Source organism: Castanea sativa, chromosome 1 (assembly GCF_040712315.1).
Source record: "Castanea sativa cultivar Marrone di Chiusa Pesio chromosome 1, ASM4071231v1".
Classification (NCBI taxonomy): domain Eukaryota; kingdom Viridiplantae; phylum Streptophyta; class Magnoliopsida; order Fagales; family Fagaceae; genus Castanea; species Castanea sativa.
In genome coordinates this window covers 49,053,070-49,074,863 of record NC_134013.1, presented here as the reverse complement: position 1 = coordinate 49,074,863, position 21,794 = coordinate 49,053,070, and the positions used below count along the sequence as shown (strand labels likewise).

Sequence of the window (21,794 nt, the reverse complement as noted above, 5' to 3'; positions counted from 1 at the left end):
GTGAAATCAAGACTTATGAGTGATGAAATGGAAAATTGTCCGAAAGCTGATATCCCCTCATATAAGGATCTAAGAAAGGGAAAATGCTTAGAGTTTTGAAGGACAATGCCTTTGCAATATTTGATGAATCCTCAGTCATTTCAATTTTTTTTTTCAGGCCAAACTTAGTTAACACACTTTGTTTCCCTTTTGCTCGCCAATTAAAAATAAAATTTCTAACCAGTAAGTCCATCTATGTAATTTTAATTTGTAATTTTTTAATTAAAAATGTCACATCATTAAAATAAAATGTCAAGTCATTGTTCCGTTGGCCATATAAGTAACACTGTTAAAGACAGTTAGTAAAATGACTCATATTGCTCATTTTGAAAACTTGAGAAACCAATTGTGTATGCTTCAATCTTGAGGGACCAATTGCGCACACATGGTAAACTTGAGGGACTAATATTATAGTTTCGCCTTAATATTTTTGTATGCCTGATTTTTAATTTTTTAATTTGAAAAAAAGTCCGTTTGGTGAAACTCAAGGAGCTGGTCTCACAGCTTCAACAAAATTTTGGGCTATTGAGTGATCGTACCAGAGTAAATATTGTGTTTTATCTTTCTTTTTCTTCAAAAGCAACCAGCATTACTCTGTTCTGGAAAGCAAATCTTATCATATAATGCTTGACTTAGGCTTCTCTGAGTTTATTTAGGGTTCGATTTCCACTTGATTGGGAGGAGGATTTGATATTTCAAATTGTAATTACATGTCTCAAATTGGGAGAATGTGAAATTGGGACTTACATGCAGGTTTGGATTTGGGTAATGTGTAGCTTTTTAAATAAACAAATAAATGTAAAATCGTTAAATATACTAATATAGACCACCACGTAGTTTCTTTGCCACGTAGACAAGAAAAATAACAAAACTAAGTAAAACAATTAATAGAGCTTGTTCTTGAAATTTTAGGTCTAAGATTGCTGTTTTGAAATATCAACGAACAAAGGTGTTTAACATGCATACTTCAGAGCAAGGTTCTCAAAATCGAGATCCTATGTAGGATCATGGGAGGTAGATGAAATCGTGGATCATAGGATTGGATCGTGGATTGTAAATTCCTACATGATTTGAGAAAAAAACAAAAAATACACATTGATATGTTAAATAATCACATAAATTATACATTCATTGATATAATTACCATTTATCACTACGTCCATTTGTAAGCACCGTTTAAAGAGGCCAAAAACCTCAAAACGTAACACTCTATTAGAATATTTTTTATTTGGATGCAACTGACACTTTCTCTATATTAGAGTGGAAAAACTTGGTTTATTGGAATTTTATTTTTCACTTGGGTTCAACTGAATCTTTTGTTAAGTTAAAGAAGATTATAAGAAATCAAGGTCATTTGGGATCGTCAGAATCATGCAATCCTACCAATCCTGAACGATCGCAAAGATCCTTGAAAGATCTAGATCATTCTAGGCGGGTAGAATCGTAAAATTGTAGGATCATATAATCTAGATCGAGATTTTGACGACCATGCTTCAGAGTTTAAAGACCAACAATGTGCTTTGTTGATTCACATCCAAAAATCATTTTAGGCAACTTTGTTTTCACTTTTTAGTTTCTACACTCCCATTTAGTTTTTATATTTATAGATCCTTTTGTACAAAAGCCTCCATGACAAATTTTTATTTTAGGGAAATTTGTTACATATATACATACATACACTAAAATCGTGACTTGAAGTTACGATTTCAAGCATTTATACATATGGGATATACACAAGTGTGTAATAGACATTACCCTTTTTTTAATATAAAGAAGTGGTGTTCTAATCTTTGAGCAAATTATTCCTCTCTTCCCATGAGACACCCTGAAAATTTCATGGACCGATAATAGGGTAAATAAAACTTGAGACTTCTAGGATTACGACACGTCTTTTAAGTCTATTGAGCCTACCACTCTGGTGTGATTGAAGAAATGTGCCCCCATGACAATTGATCATAGATAAGTATTATTAATCTTAGAACATATCTGTTAAGTTGGATAGACACTTTTTATTATACATTTATTAATTTATATTGGGTAGATTTACACCGCCCTCATTTGAGATTAATCGAAATGGCATTCCTTCCTTAAGTTTTGTTTATGAATTTATATATATATAAAATTTCCTTAAAAAACTATCATCCAAACTATGGAATATGGATGAAATGACACTCATCTCCTTCTAGATTTATGAATGAATGACACCCTTCCCCCAAAGGTATGTATAAATTAATAAAAATCTTTCTTTAAAAATGAAATGTTCCATTAGTGAAAGCCTAATTGTTGCATTTATACACAAATCAGGAAAGATAATGTTATTTTATAAAATGTTTAGGGAGAGTATCATTTTGTAAAACCTAAAGGGAAATTGTTGTAATTTACTCTAAAATATTTTATTTTTGCATCTTCAACTATGTTCATAATTTTTTTTTATATTACTCACTAAATATTATAATATATAGTAACATAAAAGAAAAAAAAAATTAATTCCCTACCTCAAGATAAATTCTTGATTCAAACTGGTAATGAAACTTCAAAAACATGTACCTAAAAATAACCTAAATAATTTTTTGTAAAAAAATAACCAAATTGATCAAATAAATCTGAAGAAAAAAAGAAAGGAAAGAAGAAATAGAAATAGAAAGGATGTTCAAGATGTATCACTAATCACTGTTACTCAGATTTTTTTTTTTTATTAAAAAAAAGAAAAGAAAGTATCATTGCCACAGAATGAGATTGCCATTCACGCTCCATGTTGAATGTAAGGTAGTTTAGGGACAGACAGTACTAGGCTTTGCCCCCCTTTAATCGGATATGTGGTGGGGACAAGCTTTGTGCTGTGGCCTGTGGGCTTTGTCTTTGTCTGTCTATATGTCCCTCTACCAATGTGCCGATCTCTCTAATCTATGTGATGCGTGCCAATAGGAATAGACTCAGGTTTTAGCTCTGTCTCTCTCTGCTCTCTACTCTCTACTCTCTACTCTCTACTCAAAAGTGATTATGAGTAAATAGTAATGTCCCGTTGCTGGGACTGTATGGGTGTGCAATGCAATAGCTATTCATTACTTTTTCTTCGTTTGAAGTTGCAGCTGCTGTGTAGTTGGGGTAATTATCCTATGATTCGTTCCATCAAGTCATCTCACAGTATCTTTTAGATTCTATTCTACGATTATTTTATGAATCGCTACACGACATACCTCATTTTGTAATTATGTAAAGCTAACAGCAGTCGGATCAAACTCGCACCAAAATTCTTTTCCATTTTAGTTTATAAACTTACTCTTTTTTTTTTTTTCTATTTTATATAACTACTATTCAAAAAAGCTCATATTATAACTGCCACATATAGTTTTAATGTTAGCATGTGAGTATATTCTCTTATCTCATTTTCCTTCTCTTATATATGTGTGTATGCTTCTCAACTTTAAAAAAAAAAAAAAAACTCATATTAAAATATTTATTACATTACATTTTATTAAAAAAATTTAAAATTTTTTTTATTACTTTCCCAAATCATCTCTCTCTTGTAAAGAAAATATTATGGAAAATTACAGTAACCCTACTTGTGGTTTAACCCGTTTTCACTTTGCCTACCTGTGGTTTAAAACTTAACACTTTGCCCACTTGTGTTTAGCTTCGTTTGGTCTTCGTTACTCACCTTGTTAAAATTATGGATAAATAAGTCTTTTTGCTTATATTTTATATCTTTCTCCTCCAAAAACTTAAAAATAATAAAAATATAGATAGAAACAAGATCAAATAGGAAATTTGTAAAAAAAACTAGATAGATAGAGCTGGGTATCAATTTTTTTTTCATATGTTTCATCCTCTTTCTCAAATTCTCATTGTCTCTTAAGCTCCCATCCTACTCTCTCTCTCAAACTCAAATCTCTGATTTTATTCTCTCCTTTCTTCTATGTGTGTGGCGTTGAGGAGACCAATACGAAACTCCATTGTTCATAGCTCCAAGGCCACAGAGGAACTTATCTTTGATCTCTAATTCCACAAAGTCAAGGTCCTCACAGCCATACCCAAGGCCCATGGTATCAATTCATCAAAACCGTGTGTCATCTCTCTCTTGTCTCTCATGTTGGCTTTTAGACTTTTAAGTTTGGGTTTCTTCAATTTTGTAATGAAGATAATGTTTTTGGATATGGGTTTGTTCACTTCACACATATTTTGAACATAAACCCAAAAATTCAAACCCAAATCAATCATCTTCTCTCCTCTCTCTGTCATCCCTCTGTCTTGCCCACCCACAGCCACCGCAACCACCATCGGAACCCACAACCACCGCAACCTACAACCCACCACTCTCTCACTTCACACATATCTTGAACATAAACCCAGAAAATGAAATCCAAATCAATCATCCTCACTTGGATTGGGTTTTCTTATGGTGGTAGAGATTTGGTGATTTTGATTAGGGAGAAAACCACTAGGATCAAATTTGTTCTTAAGGAATACAAGAATTTTGTTAAAAATAAAAAAGAAAGAAAAGAAAGCACCAAAAAAAGGATAAAAATAGCATTTTGTATTGAACGATACTTATTTTTATTTTGTTTTGTAGAGCAGTCTCATAACTTAAAAAACTTGGTTACACTGGAGATATCAATTTGGGCCATTATGCCATTTTCTACTATGGCAAGGAGATCTTCCAAACAGTAACCCAAGCTCTTTCAAAAAATTCAAACCCTAACCTTTTGATTCGTGTTATGTTATGTTTTGGTAGTAAAAGTTATTTTTTAATGGAAAAGTCAAAGGTGGGTAACAGAGACCAAACGAAGCTAAATACAGGTGGGCAAAGTAAAAACGGGTCAAATCACAGATGGGTTTACTGTAATTTTCTCAAAATATTAAAAAAAAAATTGCATATGAATAATAACCATGTATTAAAATATTATATCTCTGTGAATTTCTATTACTCTCTGAAATCATCTCTCTCTCTCTCTCTTAAAGAAAATATTAAAAAATATATTTGCATGTGAATAGTAACCGTGCAAATATGCACGGTTAGAGCATCCACATCAGTTGGTGAATACTCTTCTAAAATACAAAAACTCCTTCATTTTATACATTTTGGCCAAAAAAAACACCCACATTAGTGGGTGTAAAGTTGTGTATAAATATACAAATGCTACAATAACTGTGCATATATGCACGGTCACTGTAGCTCATGTATTAACTATTTTAATAATTTCTTCTCTCTCATTGTCTCTAGGTTCGGGCCGTCTCATCACCTCACTCTCCCTTTGTTCATTTGATTAAATCATCCTCCATCGTCGCCAATCATCTTTTACTTGCCGCCGATAAATCATCAAGCCACGCCGATCGCCGATCATCAAAACACGCCGATCATCTATTGCCACCGATCATCAAACCACGCCGATCATCAAACCATGCCGATCACCAACCACGCCAGTCAAATCATCAAACGAAGGCCTCTCCGATCGCCGATCATCAAACCATGCCGATCATCAAACCATGCCGATCATCTATTGTCGCCAATCATCAAACCACGCTGATCATCAAACCACGCCGATCATATATTGCTGCCGATCATCAAATCATGCCGATCATCAAACCATGCCGATCAAATCATCAAATCGTCAATGGATTTCGGGTTGGGTGGGTGATGATTTAGCTTGACTAGGTTTTGGGTTTGGTGCGTGATGAATGGGTTTGGGATTGAATGGGTTTGGGATTGTCTGAGTTTCGGATTGAGTGGGTTGGTTTTTTCTTGATAATGGTGGTTGGGTGGTGATGATGGTGGCTGGGTGTGGAGGGATCGTTGGTAGTGATGGGTTTGTGAGAGAGAGGGGCGGTGAGGGAGAGAATAATAAAAAATTGTAAAAGAATAAATATTTTATTGAATAAATGTGTAAAATAGATAAATTGATGTGTGTTTTGTAAAAATGGATGTGTAAAATAAAAAAAATAGTTTTTTTCGTGTAAAATAGACGAAAAGTTTGCATCCACTGATGCGGATGCTCTTACTACAGTTAGAATCCTATTTCGCACAATTTTGCACGAGTTGATATGGGTGTTTGGGATTTGTTGGGAAAATTGCGAGGATTTATACTATTTTAGATGAATTGATGTAAATGCTCTAATGTCCTTTTGAATATAACGAGGGTGAATATTTTGAACATTTTTAACATGGGTTTAGGAAAAGTTTTATTGAAGTTTTTACAGCTTACTCAAATTTCCATAAAATGTTTCTTAAAGGCATACATTAACCAAACATTTTAAAAATATACACAATCCCTCTTACAAGTTATAAATTTTACATTGATGTTGGCCTATGTCTTGTGTTCCTAGTTGTTTGTGACTCCTCTTTTTAGAACAACTGATCTGTTTGTTTCAATGTCAACATTTTTTTTATTTAAAAAAAAAGAAGTCATTTTTTAAAAGAAACTATCTCATTTCTTATGTTTGGTAGCGTCCTTAAAATGAGATAGAGTTGTTTTCAATAATTTCCATATTATCTCTTAACTTTCTTTATTTAGTGTGGTTACGTGGTATGATTTTAGTGGAAAATAATCTCTAAAAAATAAGTTATATTTTTAATGGAATTTTTAATTGATCAAAAATAATTTTCCTTTGACATATTCTTTTTGGATGCTACCAAACCTAGAAACACACACACACATATATATATATATTAAAAGCCCAAGCAACAAAAACCAAGCATTAGAGCATCCATAGCAGTGGAGCTAAAATTTTAGTTTTTTAGCTCTACAAAAAGTTACTTTATTTATTTTACCTATTCACTTTACAAAACATGTTGCCACAGTGGATCTATTTTAGCTTTCAACACAATAAAATAATATAAATATCACAATAAAATAATATATCAATTACAATAAAATAATATATCCACTACAATAAACAACAATCATAACCACCCGCAACTGCTACCGTTGCCACTACTGCCGCCACCACCAACTCTTCCATTGCCACCACAATCGCTACCGCCACCACTACCGTTGCCGCCACTGCCGCCGCCGCCGCCACAATAATCTTTATTTTTTCTTCCTCTATTAATTCTCAACAATTATATTTTTCAACAAAAAATGTTACATCTACAATATTTTTTGCAATACTTTCACAAGAATCATAACAAAATCTTATATGGAAAGTTGTTACTAGTTCTAATTTGAACCCACCATTGAAATTATATTTTTACTCACCAATATTAGCTAATTACTTAAAATTTATTGTAAAAATATTGTGGTAGTATTTTTAAATTTCTTATTCTTTGCCTTTCTTTCATCTATACATTTCCCTTTTTTTTTTCTCTTGCATTTTGTCCATCCTCTCCTTTTTTTTCTTTACTTTCCCCTTTCTCCAGAACCTCCCTCACTCTTTCTTTCTCCAGCTCTCATTTTCTACTCTCTTTTTTTTTCTTTTTTTCTTTTTTCTACTTGATTCCATAAATTCGGCGGTAGCTGAGCATGGTGGGTCCGTAGAGGTGCTATGGTTTGGGTTCGTGTGTTTGGGTCCATGGATTTGGTCTGTGGAATGGGTCTAGATCCATGTAGATCGGTGGTGGTGGTGGGTTTGCTCATCGGTAGGTTTTTTTTTTTCTCTATTTTTAAGATGGGTTTGGTGATTGGTGGTAGTGGGTTGATGGTGTTGGTTTTGGTTTTGGTTGTGTGATGGTGGTGTGGGTTTAATGGGTTTTGGGGTTGCTTTGGTTGTTGTTGGTGGTGGTTCATGGTGCATTTATGGGTTTAGTGGTGGTGGATTTGTGGGTTTTTGTGTGTTGGAGGTGGTGGTGGTGTGTATATGGTGTTGGAGAGGTTGCTGATTTTTTTTTTTTTGTGATTGTTGGGGTGTGTGTGGTGGTGAGGTGGTGGGTGGCTGAGCTCCTCTACCTCATGTGGTGGTTACTGGAGACATAGAGACAAAGAAGAGAGGAAAGAGAGAGATGGGAGAAGATGTGGTGGTGGTGTGGGTTGCCGTGGTCGGAGCTGGGTCTGTGGCGGTGTGGATTGCGGGCGTGAGAGGTCTGAAAGTTGAGAGAGAAAGTTGAGAGATTGTGAGAGTTCTGAGAAGAAAAGAATAAGGAAAAAAAGAAAGGAAAAAATAATATTTTAATCCGACTGGAGGAATAAAAAATTGATTTTTTTTAGCTCTCAGCTACAGTGCTCATGTATACATGTGCACTATAGCAATTAAGCTAAAAAATTTAGCTATACCTCCACTGCTGCAAGGGGATTTTTTTGTGTTTTGGTAGAGCTAAAATAGCTATATAGCTATTTAGCTCCACTGCTGCAAGTGCTCTTATCTAGGTTTCTATTTGTTAAAAAAATTTACAAACTTGGTACAATAAAGTTTTACTTATACAACTTATCGTGGCACGTCTTAGTTTTTATTCTCTCTCTCTCTCTCTCTCCCTCTCCATTGGTATGGGTCATGGCTAGTTTGCCAGTGGAGATCCGCATGGCTGCTAACTTGCCAATGAAGATCGGCATGGGTTCTGCAGTGGTGGCGTGGGGATTGTGGGTTCTGCTCTATGATGTGGTGGATTGCAATTGTGGTGTGGAAGAGAGACAAAGAGATGGTGATTTGATCAATAGGTGAAGAGAGAGAGACAATGAAGAAGACATAGTGAACAATAAAAATATAAATAAATAAATAGTGTTTGTTGGGTGTGATGTCAAAAATAAGAAATTTGTAGAATGGTGCTTTAAAGTAGATAAAATAAATTTTTGAGTGTTAAAATAGTTTTTTTTTTTTTTTGAAACACCATAATGCTAATGCTCTTTAAGGATCTAAATTTGCAAACGAAGGAGATCAGACCTCTAAGGATGCCTATCTCCTCTTTCTCACCCTCCCAATCATCACCCCACCCCCCAATATATCTTTATGGGCGATAAAGGTACATGTTAGCATGCTGGATCCAACACATGAAAAAACCAAGTCTGTTACAGGGACCACCTACCCCGCAACTGACGTTTCTAAAAAGGGCCCAATAACCCAATTCTTCCAAGGGTTACAACGGGGCGCAAATGAATAAATGAGAGGCCCGAAAGCTTACAATGAAAAGTGATCCAACCATGGCCCAAGCCTATGATGGGTCCAACTTATGAAGTAAACCCATGGATGATTGTTTTTATTTTATAGGAAGCTGATGGATGATTAGTTTGGCAAGATTATGAATGTTTTATGAGTAACTTAGGTTCTGTTTGGGATCTATTTATTTTGCTAAAATTAAAAACTATTTGCTAAAATTACTCTAGATAAATATAAAAGTTAAATAAAATAGTACAGTGGGACCTATGAATAGTACCAAAAAGTGCAATGGGTCCATGAATAGTATCAAAAATAAGTTGAATAGTAAAATAAGCTAACTTTTTAATCTAAAGTCAAATGCACACTTAATGTCATCTTTGGATGAGATTGGTGATGGTAACATAGTTGCATTTCCTTTAGCATAAATTAAGAGAATTTAGGATTGTCAATTCGGGTTAACGTGTCAGGTTCATATTGTGTCAAGGTAAGGGTATTCGATTAAATGGCTCAACCTGAACCTGACTCATTTAATTATCATGTCATAATTTCTCAACCCTAACCCGATTTGTTAATAAGGCGGCTTAAGCTGACCCAACCCACTTAACATGCTTAATAAATGGGTTGTATTGGGTTGACGTGAATGTGACACAGCCCATTTTAACTTGTTTAATATTAAATATAACATCTAACTAGAAATAATTTTTTTTTACATCTCAAAGTAGTAGTGCATACACTTCAAGTCTTCAACCTATTTCAATTTCCAAATTTCCAATTATATCCCTTATAAGTTTTTGTAATTACTCACTTTTCTTTTTAAGTTTAAAATATAAGTTGGATATAAAAGTTATTTGAAAAATCTAAAATAAAATGAATATTTATTTGTTATATGAGTTAAACGGGTTGTGTTATATATGTCATTTCGGATTGATACAAATAAATTGACGTGTTAGATATGTCTATTACAAGTTACGCAGGTTGACCTACTTATGACATGTTTCTTATCATGTCGTGTTTGGGTCGACCCGTTTATGATCCGAACCAACTAAGGCCAAATCCTAACCCACAAAAATCTCTGTTAGGTTTGTGTCGTGTTAACGGGTTGAGTTGAACATTAACACCCCTATAAAAGATCAATTTTTTGTTTTTCTCTTCTAAAAAAAAAAGTTTCTTTCCTTCTTCTTTTTTTGGCGCGTTCATCTCAAAATAATCAAAATCATAATTCCTGCTATTTTTAAATTGCAATCAATTTCTATTAGCGAGTTAATTAACAGTAGGACTGATAAAAAGTAATTTTTCACTTAAAATTTGCACCCACATGTTACCCAAATCCCCAGATGAAACCCATAGCAGTTGTAATTTGCCATACTCTCAAATCACTGACCAAAATTACCAGTGGACTGCAAGGTAGTAAATTCTAATAGTCTAATACCAAATAGCAGGTGTGTCCAAAACAAAGGACAACATTTTCCATCCCCACTCCAAATTTCAAAGAAACGTGGGACACCATTTAAGACCAAGGAAATATTCTATTCTGCACCATGAGCACTGATAGGCTCTTTGACCATACCCATACATCATAGCATGATCCATCCACTACATTGTAACACCGACCCACAAATCCCACGTGCCTAATAGCCCCATGAATATGATATTCACTCTAGTCTATATAAACTAATAGCCTACCACACTGCCTTATCCACCAGTCCTCTCATCTTCTTTCACTACCTAGAAAAATAATTTCAGGAATCTCCAATGGCTTGCTCAAGCTCTACAAGACCCAGTAAATATCTCTCTTTACATACACTCACAGGCCTTCTTTGTTTGTTCCTCAAGCTCCTTTAATTGACCCTTTTGCTTGTTTTTGCAGCCAAAGTTCAAGAACTGTTCGTGTATGAATTCAATGAACGTGATCGTGGAAGCCCTGCCTTCCTCAAATTGAGCCAGAAATCTGTCAATTCTCTTGGAGATCTTGTCCCTTTTAGCAACAAAGTATCTTCTTTTAACTTCTTTTCTCATCCTCTTCTTTTAACATGAAACATAAAAAGTTGAAAAGAGAAGCATGGGCTTTACTTGTAACAAATCAAATTATACAATTCTATTTTTTATATAAACAATTTACTGCAATTTTAGTACTATGTATCCACTTTTTTCATTATCATGTATAAGATAGTAAAGGTCCAATTCAATAAGTTGTAACAAAATTTGTTGCTGTAGAAACACTATTTATATATAAAGGTTATGTTGCAGCTATATAGCGGAGACCTGCAAAAGCGGTTGGGTATAACAGCAGGCATGTGCATTCTAATTGAGAACAAACCGGAGAAGAAAGGTGACCGGTACGAGGCCACGTTCAGCTTTTACTTTGGGGACTACGGTCACATATCGGTGCAGGGACCATATTTGACCTACGAAGACACGTGTTTGGCTGTGACTGGTGGATCTGGGATATTTGAGGGGGTGTATGGGCAGGTGAAGCTGCACCAGATTGTGTTCCCCTTCAAACTTTTCTACACCTTTTATTTGAAGGGTATTGAAGGCTTGCCACAAGAGCTTCTTGGTAAGCCGGTGGAGCCAAACCCAGCTGTTGAGCCAAGCCCTGCAGCTAAGGCTTGTGAGCCCCAAGCCACTGTTACTAATTTCACTAACTAAAGTAGTATGATTGATGTAAACTTGGTGACTTGTTGTATTACTGGTCACAGGGACAAGCAATAAAATACAATGTTGCATTTATTATTACTACTAATGTTTTTTAATGCTTCATTTTAGTGCTCTTGGCAAGTTCCTAATTATATATAAGTGACAACTATATCTTGCTCATTTACGATCTTTTATTAATTGTCTCTTTTGAACATATGGAAGTGGATAAGTATGATAAAATATGGCAAACCTTAACACTTGTTAAAGCTAAAATAATGTGAGTCTTACTTAATAAAAAAAAATTAAATAAATGAGAAAAATGGTATAAAACTAACCTTAAAACTTATAAAGCTAATAAAATGCTGATATAAAGATAATAATTGTGACACAAAGTACAAAAATTCTAGCACAAAGTAAAACGCGATGCAGGAGAGAACCACCACACCAAAACAGAAATCTATAGAGAGAACAAAATAGCGCTAGTGCAATGTCATTATTAAGTCCGGAAGCTTATCCTAGGCAGCACACCCTCAAGATGGAATTTGGAGCCTCACTTGGCTAACTCACGAGGTACCATAGGATAAAGACTAAAGAGAAAGCACATGTAAACAATTAACTTTATGTCAACAATCATGACATGTGACCTTCAATGATGAAAAAAATTATGATCACTTGTTAATCAAAAAAATAAAAATCGTGATTACATGTGAAAAATGATGTTTCACTGAATATGGCCATATATGTTATCAAGTTATGACAAAATGTATGGCCATAAAAGAACTCTAGTTTACAATGTTAGTTTGCCATAAAAAAATGCTCCGAATTAAAACTAATAAGGACACTAGCATTAATTGTACTATGCCAACTACTATTTTACCCATAGTTTTCAGATTCAGACCGTTCAAAGAACCGGTAAAGGGAGAGATTCAAGGTTTTTAAGGTTGGATCGAGGTTCGACCAAGGTCGAACCGCGATAACGTCATAATTACTTTAATAATTAATTAAAGCCTAAATATAAATATTAAATTTATAAGACTAGCAAAATTGACTAATATATCTATATATGTGAAGGAAATTTAATGATTTTCAAGCATATATTTAATAATTAAATAAGAAAGTTAATAAAATAAAATAATAACCATGAAAACATTAAAATTTATGATTAATTTTTGAAGTAAAGTTGAATATCTTTGAAGGATTTTAATTATAATTTTTTTTATTCCTTGTAAGAGATGGATAATTTAATTAAGTTAAACAGAATTGCGTTAAGTTGTTTTTATAATAAAAAAAATTTGCGTTAAGTTTACTTCAAGTATTTTTTTTTTTTTTTTGGGGTTATTGTTGAGCATCAACTTGCAAGCTTAGCTTAGTGATTAGGCTCTAGCTCCAACTTTGACCGTGCCTAGGTTCTAAACCTAGTAAGCGCACTTTTTTATTTTTTCTTAATTAACAAGCATGATTGAATCGGGGTTGGACCACACAATTCATGCAAACAGAATTAACAATAAATCCGGTTCTTTATACTTAAAAAATCATATTTCAGTCTGGTTCTCATTAACCCGGTTGGACCGCCTGGTCCAGTCCGGGTCTGATAACCTTGATTTTACCACTCCAAAACTTAACTTTTCTATTTATTATAGCATTTAACATTTCACCATACATAGAATGTTCTATTTTTTTTCCATTCAACACATTAAAATAATACATAGAATACATTAAAATAACCTTAAAAAAAACTCCTATATTAAAAAAAAAAAAAAAAAAACAAACACACACACATATTACCCACGATACCACCCATAATCCACCCCACCAAATCAAAACCCACTACCACCACCACCACAACCCACCACTTCCGCAAACCCACCACCACCAACCACTAGCCATAATCAACCAACCACCACCTCAAAACTCAACTCAATAAGCCCATGGAGATTTTGGAGCTATGGTGAGCGACAACAGTGTTTTAGAGGACCAGCCATGGGTTTTGGAGTTGTAGAGTGACGGCTTTTTTGCTAGAGAGACTAGCCATGTGAGAGAGTAGAGAATACAATAGATATAGGAGAAAGGAGAGAGATATTTAATTTGAGGGAGAAGAGAAGAGAAACAAGGAGAGAGAAAAAATGCTAGAGAGACTGACCACTGCATCTAGTTTGTTATATTATTGGAGTCTAATTTCATAAAATATAAATTCTAGTAACTCCTTACTAAAATGATCAGGTCTAATACTTTGAACAATCAATTCCCATTAAATCTATCTCAACAAGAAGGTTATTGTCTCTTATCGAGATTTTGGATTCCATCTTGAGGAATAATGTTCCACAAAAGCAACATAAAGACTCCTTATTTTATTGAACTTTCATAAACTTATTTTATAATACTACATACGATTACCTAATGTATTAGGACATTAACAGTAAAAGATTTTACTCAAGTATACATCAAAATAATTTATATTTTACTTCAGAGTTCACCATCCTCTCAAGATTGAGAGTTTATGCATTTGGCAATTGTGAGGTCAATTATTGATGAAAGTAGTTTATAGGATAACAACTCACAGTGATCTATTTCAATGTATTCCAAATAAATCAATATATTAATCAAAACTCTACACTTCCATAATCAAAATAGATCATTATGATTGATACACTAAAGTATTATTAGATGAAATTCCCAATTTCATTACCTACTACGAATTAAGATTTATGAGTTTACAAGGAATGGTGATTTAGATATTCTATATGCGGATCTCATTCTCATACTTAAATCATGCAAAATGCATCTCATGGACTATTCATTAAATGAAGGTGTAAAATCCAATAATTATATTTTCTTAGAAAATAAAACACTTTTATTAGTTGAAGAATGTTATGTAAATTGGATTTTAGGGCTTAAATCCCAACAATCTCTCACTTGCCCTCAAAGATAGTTTTGCATATATTATTTGTCACTCACTTCCCTTCAAAGTAATTTGCAAGTATTCTTAGGCAAGGTCTAGAAAAAGATTCACAAGTATTCTTAGGCAGGGTCTAGAAAAAGGTTTCAGCCAAACTCACAGCAAAGATATCTTCGCTACTACTATATCCCACACACTTTTATTTCTTTAATGACTTAATTAAAATGCCAATGACCTATTTAGGGGAAAATCTTAGAGTTTTTAAATTATTAGGAAACTAAGTTGTTTGGATATCATTTAATTATATTGTAAAAAATATTAACAGCATTTAATAAGGCCTTACTTATGGGAAGAAGCTTTCAAAATCTACTTGAACTCATTACACAATAATTCGTATGATTATCCACATTTATTTTGATCACACTACCTATCAAGTCATTTAAATAAGGCACGTGACTTTCTTTTAATGATAATTCAATAGTTAGAAGAATAGGATTTAAACTATAGGTGTGTCCGTTGGAAATATTAAGGACTATCAGTTGAGACACAAACCCTTGGCCACATGGCTATTAAATAAGTAATGTAATTAAAAATATTACGAATGTTCATTTGAACCATTATTAAATGAGTTGTGGAAGCTTTCCTTCTAATTGGTTTAGAGAAGTTTTTATTTTTTATTTTTTTTATACTTAATAAGTTAATTTTTCATGGAAAATAACTAATCACTTAATTATGATGGAAAAGAAGTGAGAAGGTACACATCATAGCACCAAGATATTTGTAGTGACGTGCACTCAGATATTTTACACATATATTAGAACCGATGAAGCCACTTGATAGATTTATTTTTTTCTCCAAATAAATAAAACTTGGCGGGAAGAAGAAGAAGATAAAGGGTGAACTACTTAGAGCATCCACATCAGTGGATGTAAAAGTTTCTAAAATAAACATAACTACCAATTTTACACATTTTGAGCAAAAAACCACCCACATCAGTGGGTTTAAAAATGTCTAAAATTTTGTAAATCCATCCCCGAGTTACAGTAACCATGTATATTAACACGGTTACTGTAACTCGTTTATACCATTTTTTTATCATTTCCGTTCGCTCATTTTTTTCTCTCTCCTTTTCGTGTTCAACCAACCCAGCTAAAACTCAACTCCTCATCCTCTTCTTTTTCCTCAGATGCACACAAACACATCCACACAGAAAATCAACACAGACACACTTGCTCAAAAAAAAAAAAAAAACATAGATGCACAAACACAGATCGGCGCTTGATCGGTGCTTGACTGGATTGGAGCTCGAATCGGAGCTCAGAGCTCGTGGATTGGAGCGGATCGGAGCTAGGGAGAGTAGATCGGAGCGTGGATCGGAGCGGTCGGAGCTTGGATCGAAGCGGATCGGAGCTAGGGAGAGTAGATCGAAGCTCGGATCGGAGCTAGGGAGAGTAGATCGGAGCGTATCGAAGTGGATTGGAGCGTGTCAGAGTGGATCGGAGCTCGGAGCGAGTGGATCAGAGCGGATTGGGGCAGATCGAAGAGTTGATCAAGAGGGAGAGTGGAGCGTGTCGGAGTGGATCAGAGCTCGAATCGTAGCTCGAAGCGAGTGGATCAAAGCAGATCGGGGCAGATCAGAGAGTTGATCGAGGGAGAGTTGATCTGGGTAGAGAGAGAGAGAGAGAGAGAGAGAGAGAGAGAGAGAAATGAAGAGAGGGAGAGAGAGAGAGAGAAACGAATCAGAAATGAAGAGAAGGAGAGAAATGAATCAGAGGCGCGCGTATATGTGTGGTAGTTGAGAGAAATAATAAAAAAGTGAGGAAATTGATTATTTAATTAATAGAGGTGGTAGGATAGATGAACTGATGTGGGTGTTTTGTAAAAGTGAATATGTAAAATCTTAAAAGTAGGTTTTTGTGTAAAATAAACGGAATCTTTTAAACGAGCTGATGTGGTTACTCTTATCTGGTCTCTATCTTTTACACCATATTTCAATTTAGTCCATAACCTTTCAATTGTGTCAATTTGGTCCCCAACCTTTCAGTTTCGTGTCAATTTAGTCTATTTCATTATCTCTTGGATGGAAAAGTCTGACGTGTCAAACAGCCTAAAAAAATAAATTTCCACATCAATAGACACCTAAACTAACTTGTCAACATAATCTTAATTTAAAAACAAGAAAACAACAACATCAGATAAGCGAAAGTGAGTAAGTTTTGGTATCAAAATCCCTAACTCAAGTCTATCAAAAAAGAAAAAAACCCAAATTCACAAATGTTTCACGTTTTAAAAAACCTAATTCATGAATACTTTCACGTTTTTGTATTAAAAGCAGTTGCTACTCTGGTTGTGGTGATCTCTTTTGGAATAATCACAATAAACAAGTAAATAAGAATCCAAACAAATTTCAATTGAGACTGAGAACTCTTCCTAGAAGATTTGGACCTTTTAGATGTGCCAACTTATGCATAGCAAATGGAGCTATCATGATTGGCGCTGCCATTTTGTAACCCAGTACAATAGTTGACAAATTTATTATGCTTAAATCTACAAGAATTCTAGGTCGGAATCTGAGAAGTGGTGGAAAGTGATCAGGAAAAAGCTAGTTTGCAGCGAAAATAATTGCAAGAATTTCTTGATGTATGTGATACTCCTGTCTAAGGCCTTAAAAGTTTTCGTTGATCTTGCTTATATTATGATATAACCACAGGCCAGCTTGAGGCAAAGTTGGGTTCCCAAGCAACTAAGTAGACTTTTGATAAATCGTAATCAAAGCCATTCACATACTATATACCGTCAATATATCAAAACTTGAAGCATTAGTGAATTAGGGTTTTTTCCTTTTTTGATAGACGTGAGTTAGGGATTTTGATCCCAAAATTTACTTAATTTCATGTATCTGTTTTCTTTTTTCTTTTTTTTTTTTTAAATTTAAGATTATGAAGACAAGTTAGTTTAGGTGTCCGTTGATGTGGCAATTTTTTTATATTTCTATTTAGGTCGTTTGATACGTCAGACTTTTTCATCCAAAAGATAACGACATGGTCTAAATTGACATAGTACTGAAAATGTAAGAACTAAATTGACATAATTAAAAGATTAAATTAAAATATGACATAAAGGATAGAACAAAATACGTAGTTTATCCAAGATAAAATAAAAAAGAAGCTTTTATTGTGAATATTTAGAAAATACAAATTTTAACTAAATTTTATTTATTTATTTTTGCTATATTTTAATGGGCAGAGGGTAAAAATTATGTGGATAAAGAGTGATTAGGTACATATGGTATCCATTAATGCCAATATCAGTACCAGCTAGGTAGTTTTTTTTTTTATCCTCTGAGTGGTAGAAAATCAAATCAGTATCCCCATTTGAAAACCGATCAATCCTATTTCCATTTATGTTCATAAGGATAAGAATTACATCAACATTATTTTTTCGCTAATATAGCTTAACTTGCCATCAATATTACAACGCATTGTCCCATCTCATGAGGTCGTCAAAATCATCCACAACTAATACCTTATCACTGTAATCAACCCCAACTTTTCTTTCTTTTTTTGCCGAATAATCAATACCAAGTAACCTGCCTAGATAGGCTTCTTGGTGCACAATACTCTTGCCGGTGGTCATGTTCCACGCACCAGTAGACGTGTCAAGCCGTCACAAGATCAATTTCCTACCAGCATTTTCCGTCCAAATCCCAAACCGATCTACAAGAAAAATAAAGTTCTTCGTAGAAATTGGAACTTTCTAATTTAATTTCCATGTGGACACAGATGACTGTTTGACTAGTCATATTAGTCATATTTTTTTTCTTGCACCGTCCATCCTCACACTCTTAAAAATAAAAATATACACATGGATTAATTCACTATAAATTTTTTTTTTCTTTCTAAACCCTACTCTATATAAACATATCACTGTAGTACCCTTCTTCACCAATATATTAATTTTCTCACTTTCTTTCAGACCAAACACTTTCTTACACACCAACCAACGGCAAGACTCTCAAGGTCTCTGTCTCTCTCTAATCAATGGCTTGCTCAAGCTCTGCTTTGAAGACCATCTCTTCCCCTATCAAGCTAGCCAACCCAAGATCACACCCCACCTCTTCACTACTCACCAATAACACACTCCTATCGTTCAAGCTCTCAAACACATCTCTCACCCAAACCCTTAAATTCCAGTCAATCTCACCCCAAACCCCCAGCTTTTCACTACCCAAAAGATCATTCACTTGCAAAAGCCAGGCCAACCCATCAGACTCCACGAGACCCAGTAAGTATTTCTCACATTAAATCACTCACCCACCAATTTTTACACCATACAATCGCAGTTTTTGGTATGATCCCATAATACCCTTTTGGTTTTTTCCTTGTGTTTTTGCAGCCAACGTTCAGGAATTGCACGTGTATGAGATCAACGAGCGAGATCGTGGAAGCCCTGCCTACCTCAGGTTGAGCCAGAAATCTGTCAACTCTCTTGGAGATCTCGTTCCTTTCAGCAACAAAGTAATTTTCTTATGCTCTGTTTGTTTCCGGGGAAAAAGTCAATTATATATGTGCATGTTAAATCTCTATCCATTGAAAAAAAAAAATCATGTCTTTCTAATTTCTGGTTGTTTTCCAAGATAATCTTTAATGTGAGGACTTAATTATGCAAAGTATTATATTAGTAACATTTTTTTTCTTGGATTCACTTTGCTGGTAAATGGGCAAAATTTAGATACAGTACCTTAGATACAGTACCTAAGGTTTTTCTCTTAAATATTTGACATTTGTCCATTTTAACAGCCCAGTAAACGGCGTTATCAAAATCCCATCTCTTTATGTTTTAATATTATTTTTTTCTTCTTTTGGATCGTGAGAACAGAGAGGTCTTTTTCTTCAATTAAAATATCTCCAACTTCTCCAAATCCCACACGTCTCTCTCTCTAAACTCTCCTTCTTATTGTTGTTTCTTTTTTTACCCTCTCCAAGAACACTCGTTCACGCTTTGGTGCAACCTCTGGTTCAAAACTTTGTTTGGTTACCAAGAAAACAAAGGTAAAAAGAAAAACAGTTCAAGGATTGTAGTTTTTAGTTTCACTGTATCTAGATTTCTTCTTATGTGATTTAATGGGAGAAGTTAGAGAGATCTACTGGAGCCATTTGGCTTTCTTTTTCAAAGATTGAGTGGATGAAATTTAAGATCTTCTGAGTTATTTTCTGAATTTACGATTTCCATTTGATTTTCTTTTGTCTCAAGCTTTGATTTATTTGCAAATCAAAATCTGGTTCAAAGCTTTGTTTGGTTCCCTAGAAAACGGAGGAAAAAAAATGTTGAAAGATTGTAGCTTTTAGTTTCACTAAATCTGGATTTCTTCTTCTGAGATTAGGAGAAGTCATAGAGATCTACTAAACCATCTAGTTTTCTTCTTTAAAGAGTTAGTGGCTGAAATTAAAATTTACTACTTAAATTTATGCGGAATAATGTTTGCCAGGGAGAAAAAAGAAAAGTTAACAGAAAGATAGCGGCGTTATTTCTATTTTACTGGGCTGTCAAAATGGACAAATGTCAAATATTTAAGAGGAAAACCTTAAGTACTGTACCTAAGTTACTGTATTTAAGTTTTACCCCGGTAAAGACATCCTCTTTTTTATCTGTTTTCTACTTTTTCGTACATAGTGAATGAACATATCTTTAAATTAAATTATTATTATTATTTTTAAATGTTAAAGTTGTATACCGGAGACTTGGAGAAACGGTTGGGGATCACAGCAGGAATATGCATTTTGATCGAGAATAAACCGGAAAAGAAAGGTGACCGGTACGAGGCTGTATACAGCTTTTACTTCGGAGACTACGGTCACATATCGGTGCAGGGAGCGTATCTGACATACGAGGAGGACACGTACTTGTCAGTGAATGGTGGGTCTGGAATCTTTGAGGGTGTGTATGGGCAGGTGAAGCTGCACCAGATTGTGTTCCCATTCAAGATCTTCTACACGTTTTACTTGAAGGGCATCAAGGACTTGCCAAAGGATCTTCTATGCAAGCCTGTGGAGCCCACTCCTTACGTGGAGCCCACCCCAGCTGCAAAGGCTTGTGAGCCCCACGCCACTATTCCTAATTTCACTAACTAGTGAATTGTGATGTAATAATGGGTTTTGCCAAATTGTCTTTTGGAAGTGAATGTTTTTTATTTTATGCGGAGGGTTGATAGTGTTGCATCAAAAGGATAATGTGGGAGAAGCAGAATAAGTTGTTATTATTATGAGTATTTTTTAAGAAAGTAATGTGAATTTAGCTTAATCACAAGCACGTGTAGCAAGTACATATATGGGGCTAATATACACATTTTTTTTTTCAAAAAAAAGAAAAAGAAATAAGGCATATGATGATATAATCATATATGGGGCTGATTGAGATGATGGCCATGATGGTGAGTCGCAACAACAATGTTGAGTGCTTATCCTTTTGTCAATTGATGCATTTGCTTTTTGGCCTAGACTTTTAAAGAATGTGTATGTGGGTGGAAGCATATACTGGCAGACAGCAAACATGCGTTGGACTTATATTTTTTATCTTTTATTTTTTTTAAGGATTTACTTACATTTAACACGCTTTTGACATTGATTATTTTTGCTATTATTGTTTCATTGCATTTTTTTGTATTATTTATAAATCTCATTATACTGTTTTAGTTAACTTTTACCTTTATTTACAGTATTTTTAACAAAAAGTTTTCAGTTTTAGCCAAATAAATTGTTTCCAAACGAATACTTAGGGTGTGTTTGAATACCGCTTATTTTGCTGAAAACTGAAAACACAGTAGCAAAATAATTTTTAAATGTGTGGATAGTGTCGTGAGACCCATTTTTAATGAAAATTTTGCTGAAAAAAGAAGTTTGTGGGTCTCGTGAACAATGCACGAGACCCACTGGAAGTGTATTTGCTTTGCTGAAGTGCACTTCTAAAAAAAAAAACGCCGACGCAACAATAGTGCTTAAAAGCACTATCCAAATAGGAACTTAGTGTATATTTGGCAAGATTATTTTTGCTAACTTATTTTACTATTTAGCTTATTTTTTGCTATTATTCATAGGTCTCACTGCACTTTTTGATACTATTTATGGGTCGCACTGTTCTATTTCAACTAAACTTTACATTTATCTACCGTACTTTCAGTAAAAAGTTTTCAATTTCAGCAAAA

General features: G+C 34.2%; 2 protein-coding genes across 2 annotated transcripts; both read left to right on the top strand.

The window, feature by feature from the left end:
- The first annotated feature begins 10,705 nt into the window (after window positions 1-10,705).
- On the top strand, window positions 10,706-11,799 carry LOC142639147 (allene oxide cyclase, chloroplastic-like). Its single transcript, XM_075813268.1, has 3 exons — window positions 10,706-10,840; window positions 10,928-11,049; window positions 11,308-11,799. Exons 1-3 carry the CDS (start codon window positions 10,813-10,815, stop codon window positions 11,707-11,709), a joined length of 552 nt encoding a protein of 183 aa, XP_075669383.1. The 5' UTR covers window positions 10,706-10,812; the 3' UTR covers window positions 11,710-11,799.
- A 6,683-nt stretch (window positions 11,800-18,482) lies between these two features.
- LOC142616667 (allene oxide cyclase, chloroplastic-like) lies at window positions 18,483-20,899 on the top strand. The gene is made up of 3 exons (XM_075789469.1): window positions 18,483-18,877; window positions 18,989-19,110; window positions 20,320-20,899. Exons 1-3 carry the CDS (start codon window positions 18,634-18,636, stop codon window positions 20,722-20,724), a joined length of 771 nt encoding a protein of 256 aa, XP_075645584.1. The 5' UTR covers window positions 18,483-18,633; the 3' UTR covers window positions 20,725-20,899.
- Window positions 20,900-21,794: the final 895 nt, after the last annotated feature.

Excerpts from the sequence above, each read along its gene's own strand:
- LOC142639147 (XM_075813268.1), top strand. The coding sequence starts at position 10,813 with ATGGCTTGCTCAAGCTCTACAAGACCCA. Across the intron at positions 10,841-10,927 it reads CTCAAGCTCTACAAGACCCA|CCAAAGTTCAAGAACTGTTC; the intron begins GTAAATATCTCT and ends TTGTTTTTGCAG. Across the intron at positions 11,050-11,307 it reads TTGTCCCTTTTAGCAACAAA|CTATATAGCGGAGACCTGCA; the intron begins GTATCTTCTTTT and ends GTTATGTTGCAG.
- LOC142616667 (XM_075789469.1), top strand. The coding sequence starts at position 18,634 with ATGGCTTGCTCAAGCTCTGCTTTGAAGACCATCTCTTCCCCTATCAAG. Across the intron at positions 18,878-18,988 it reads ATCAGACTCCACGAGACCCA|CCAACGTTCAGGAATTGCAC; the intron begins GTAAGTATTTCT and ends GTGTTTTTGCAG. Across the intron at positions 19,111-20,319 it reads TCGTTCCTTTCAGCAACAAA|TTGTATACCGGAGACTTGGA; the intron begins GTAATTTTCTTA and ends TAAATGTTAAAG.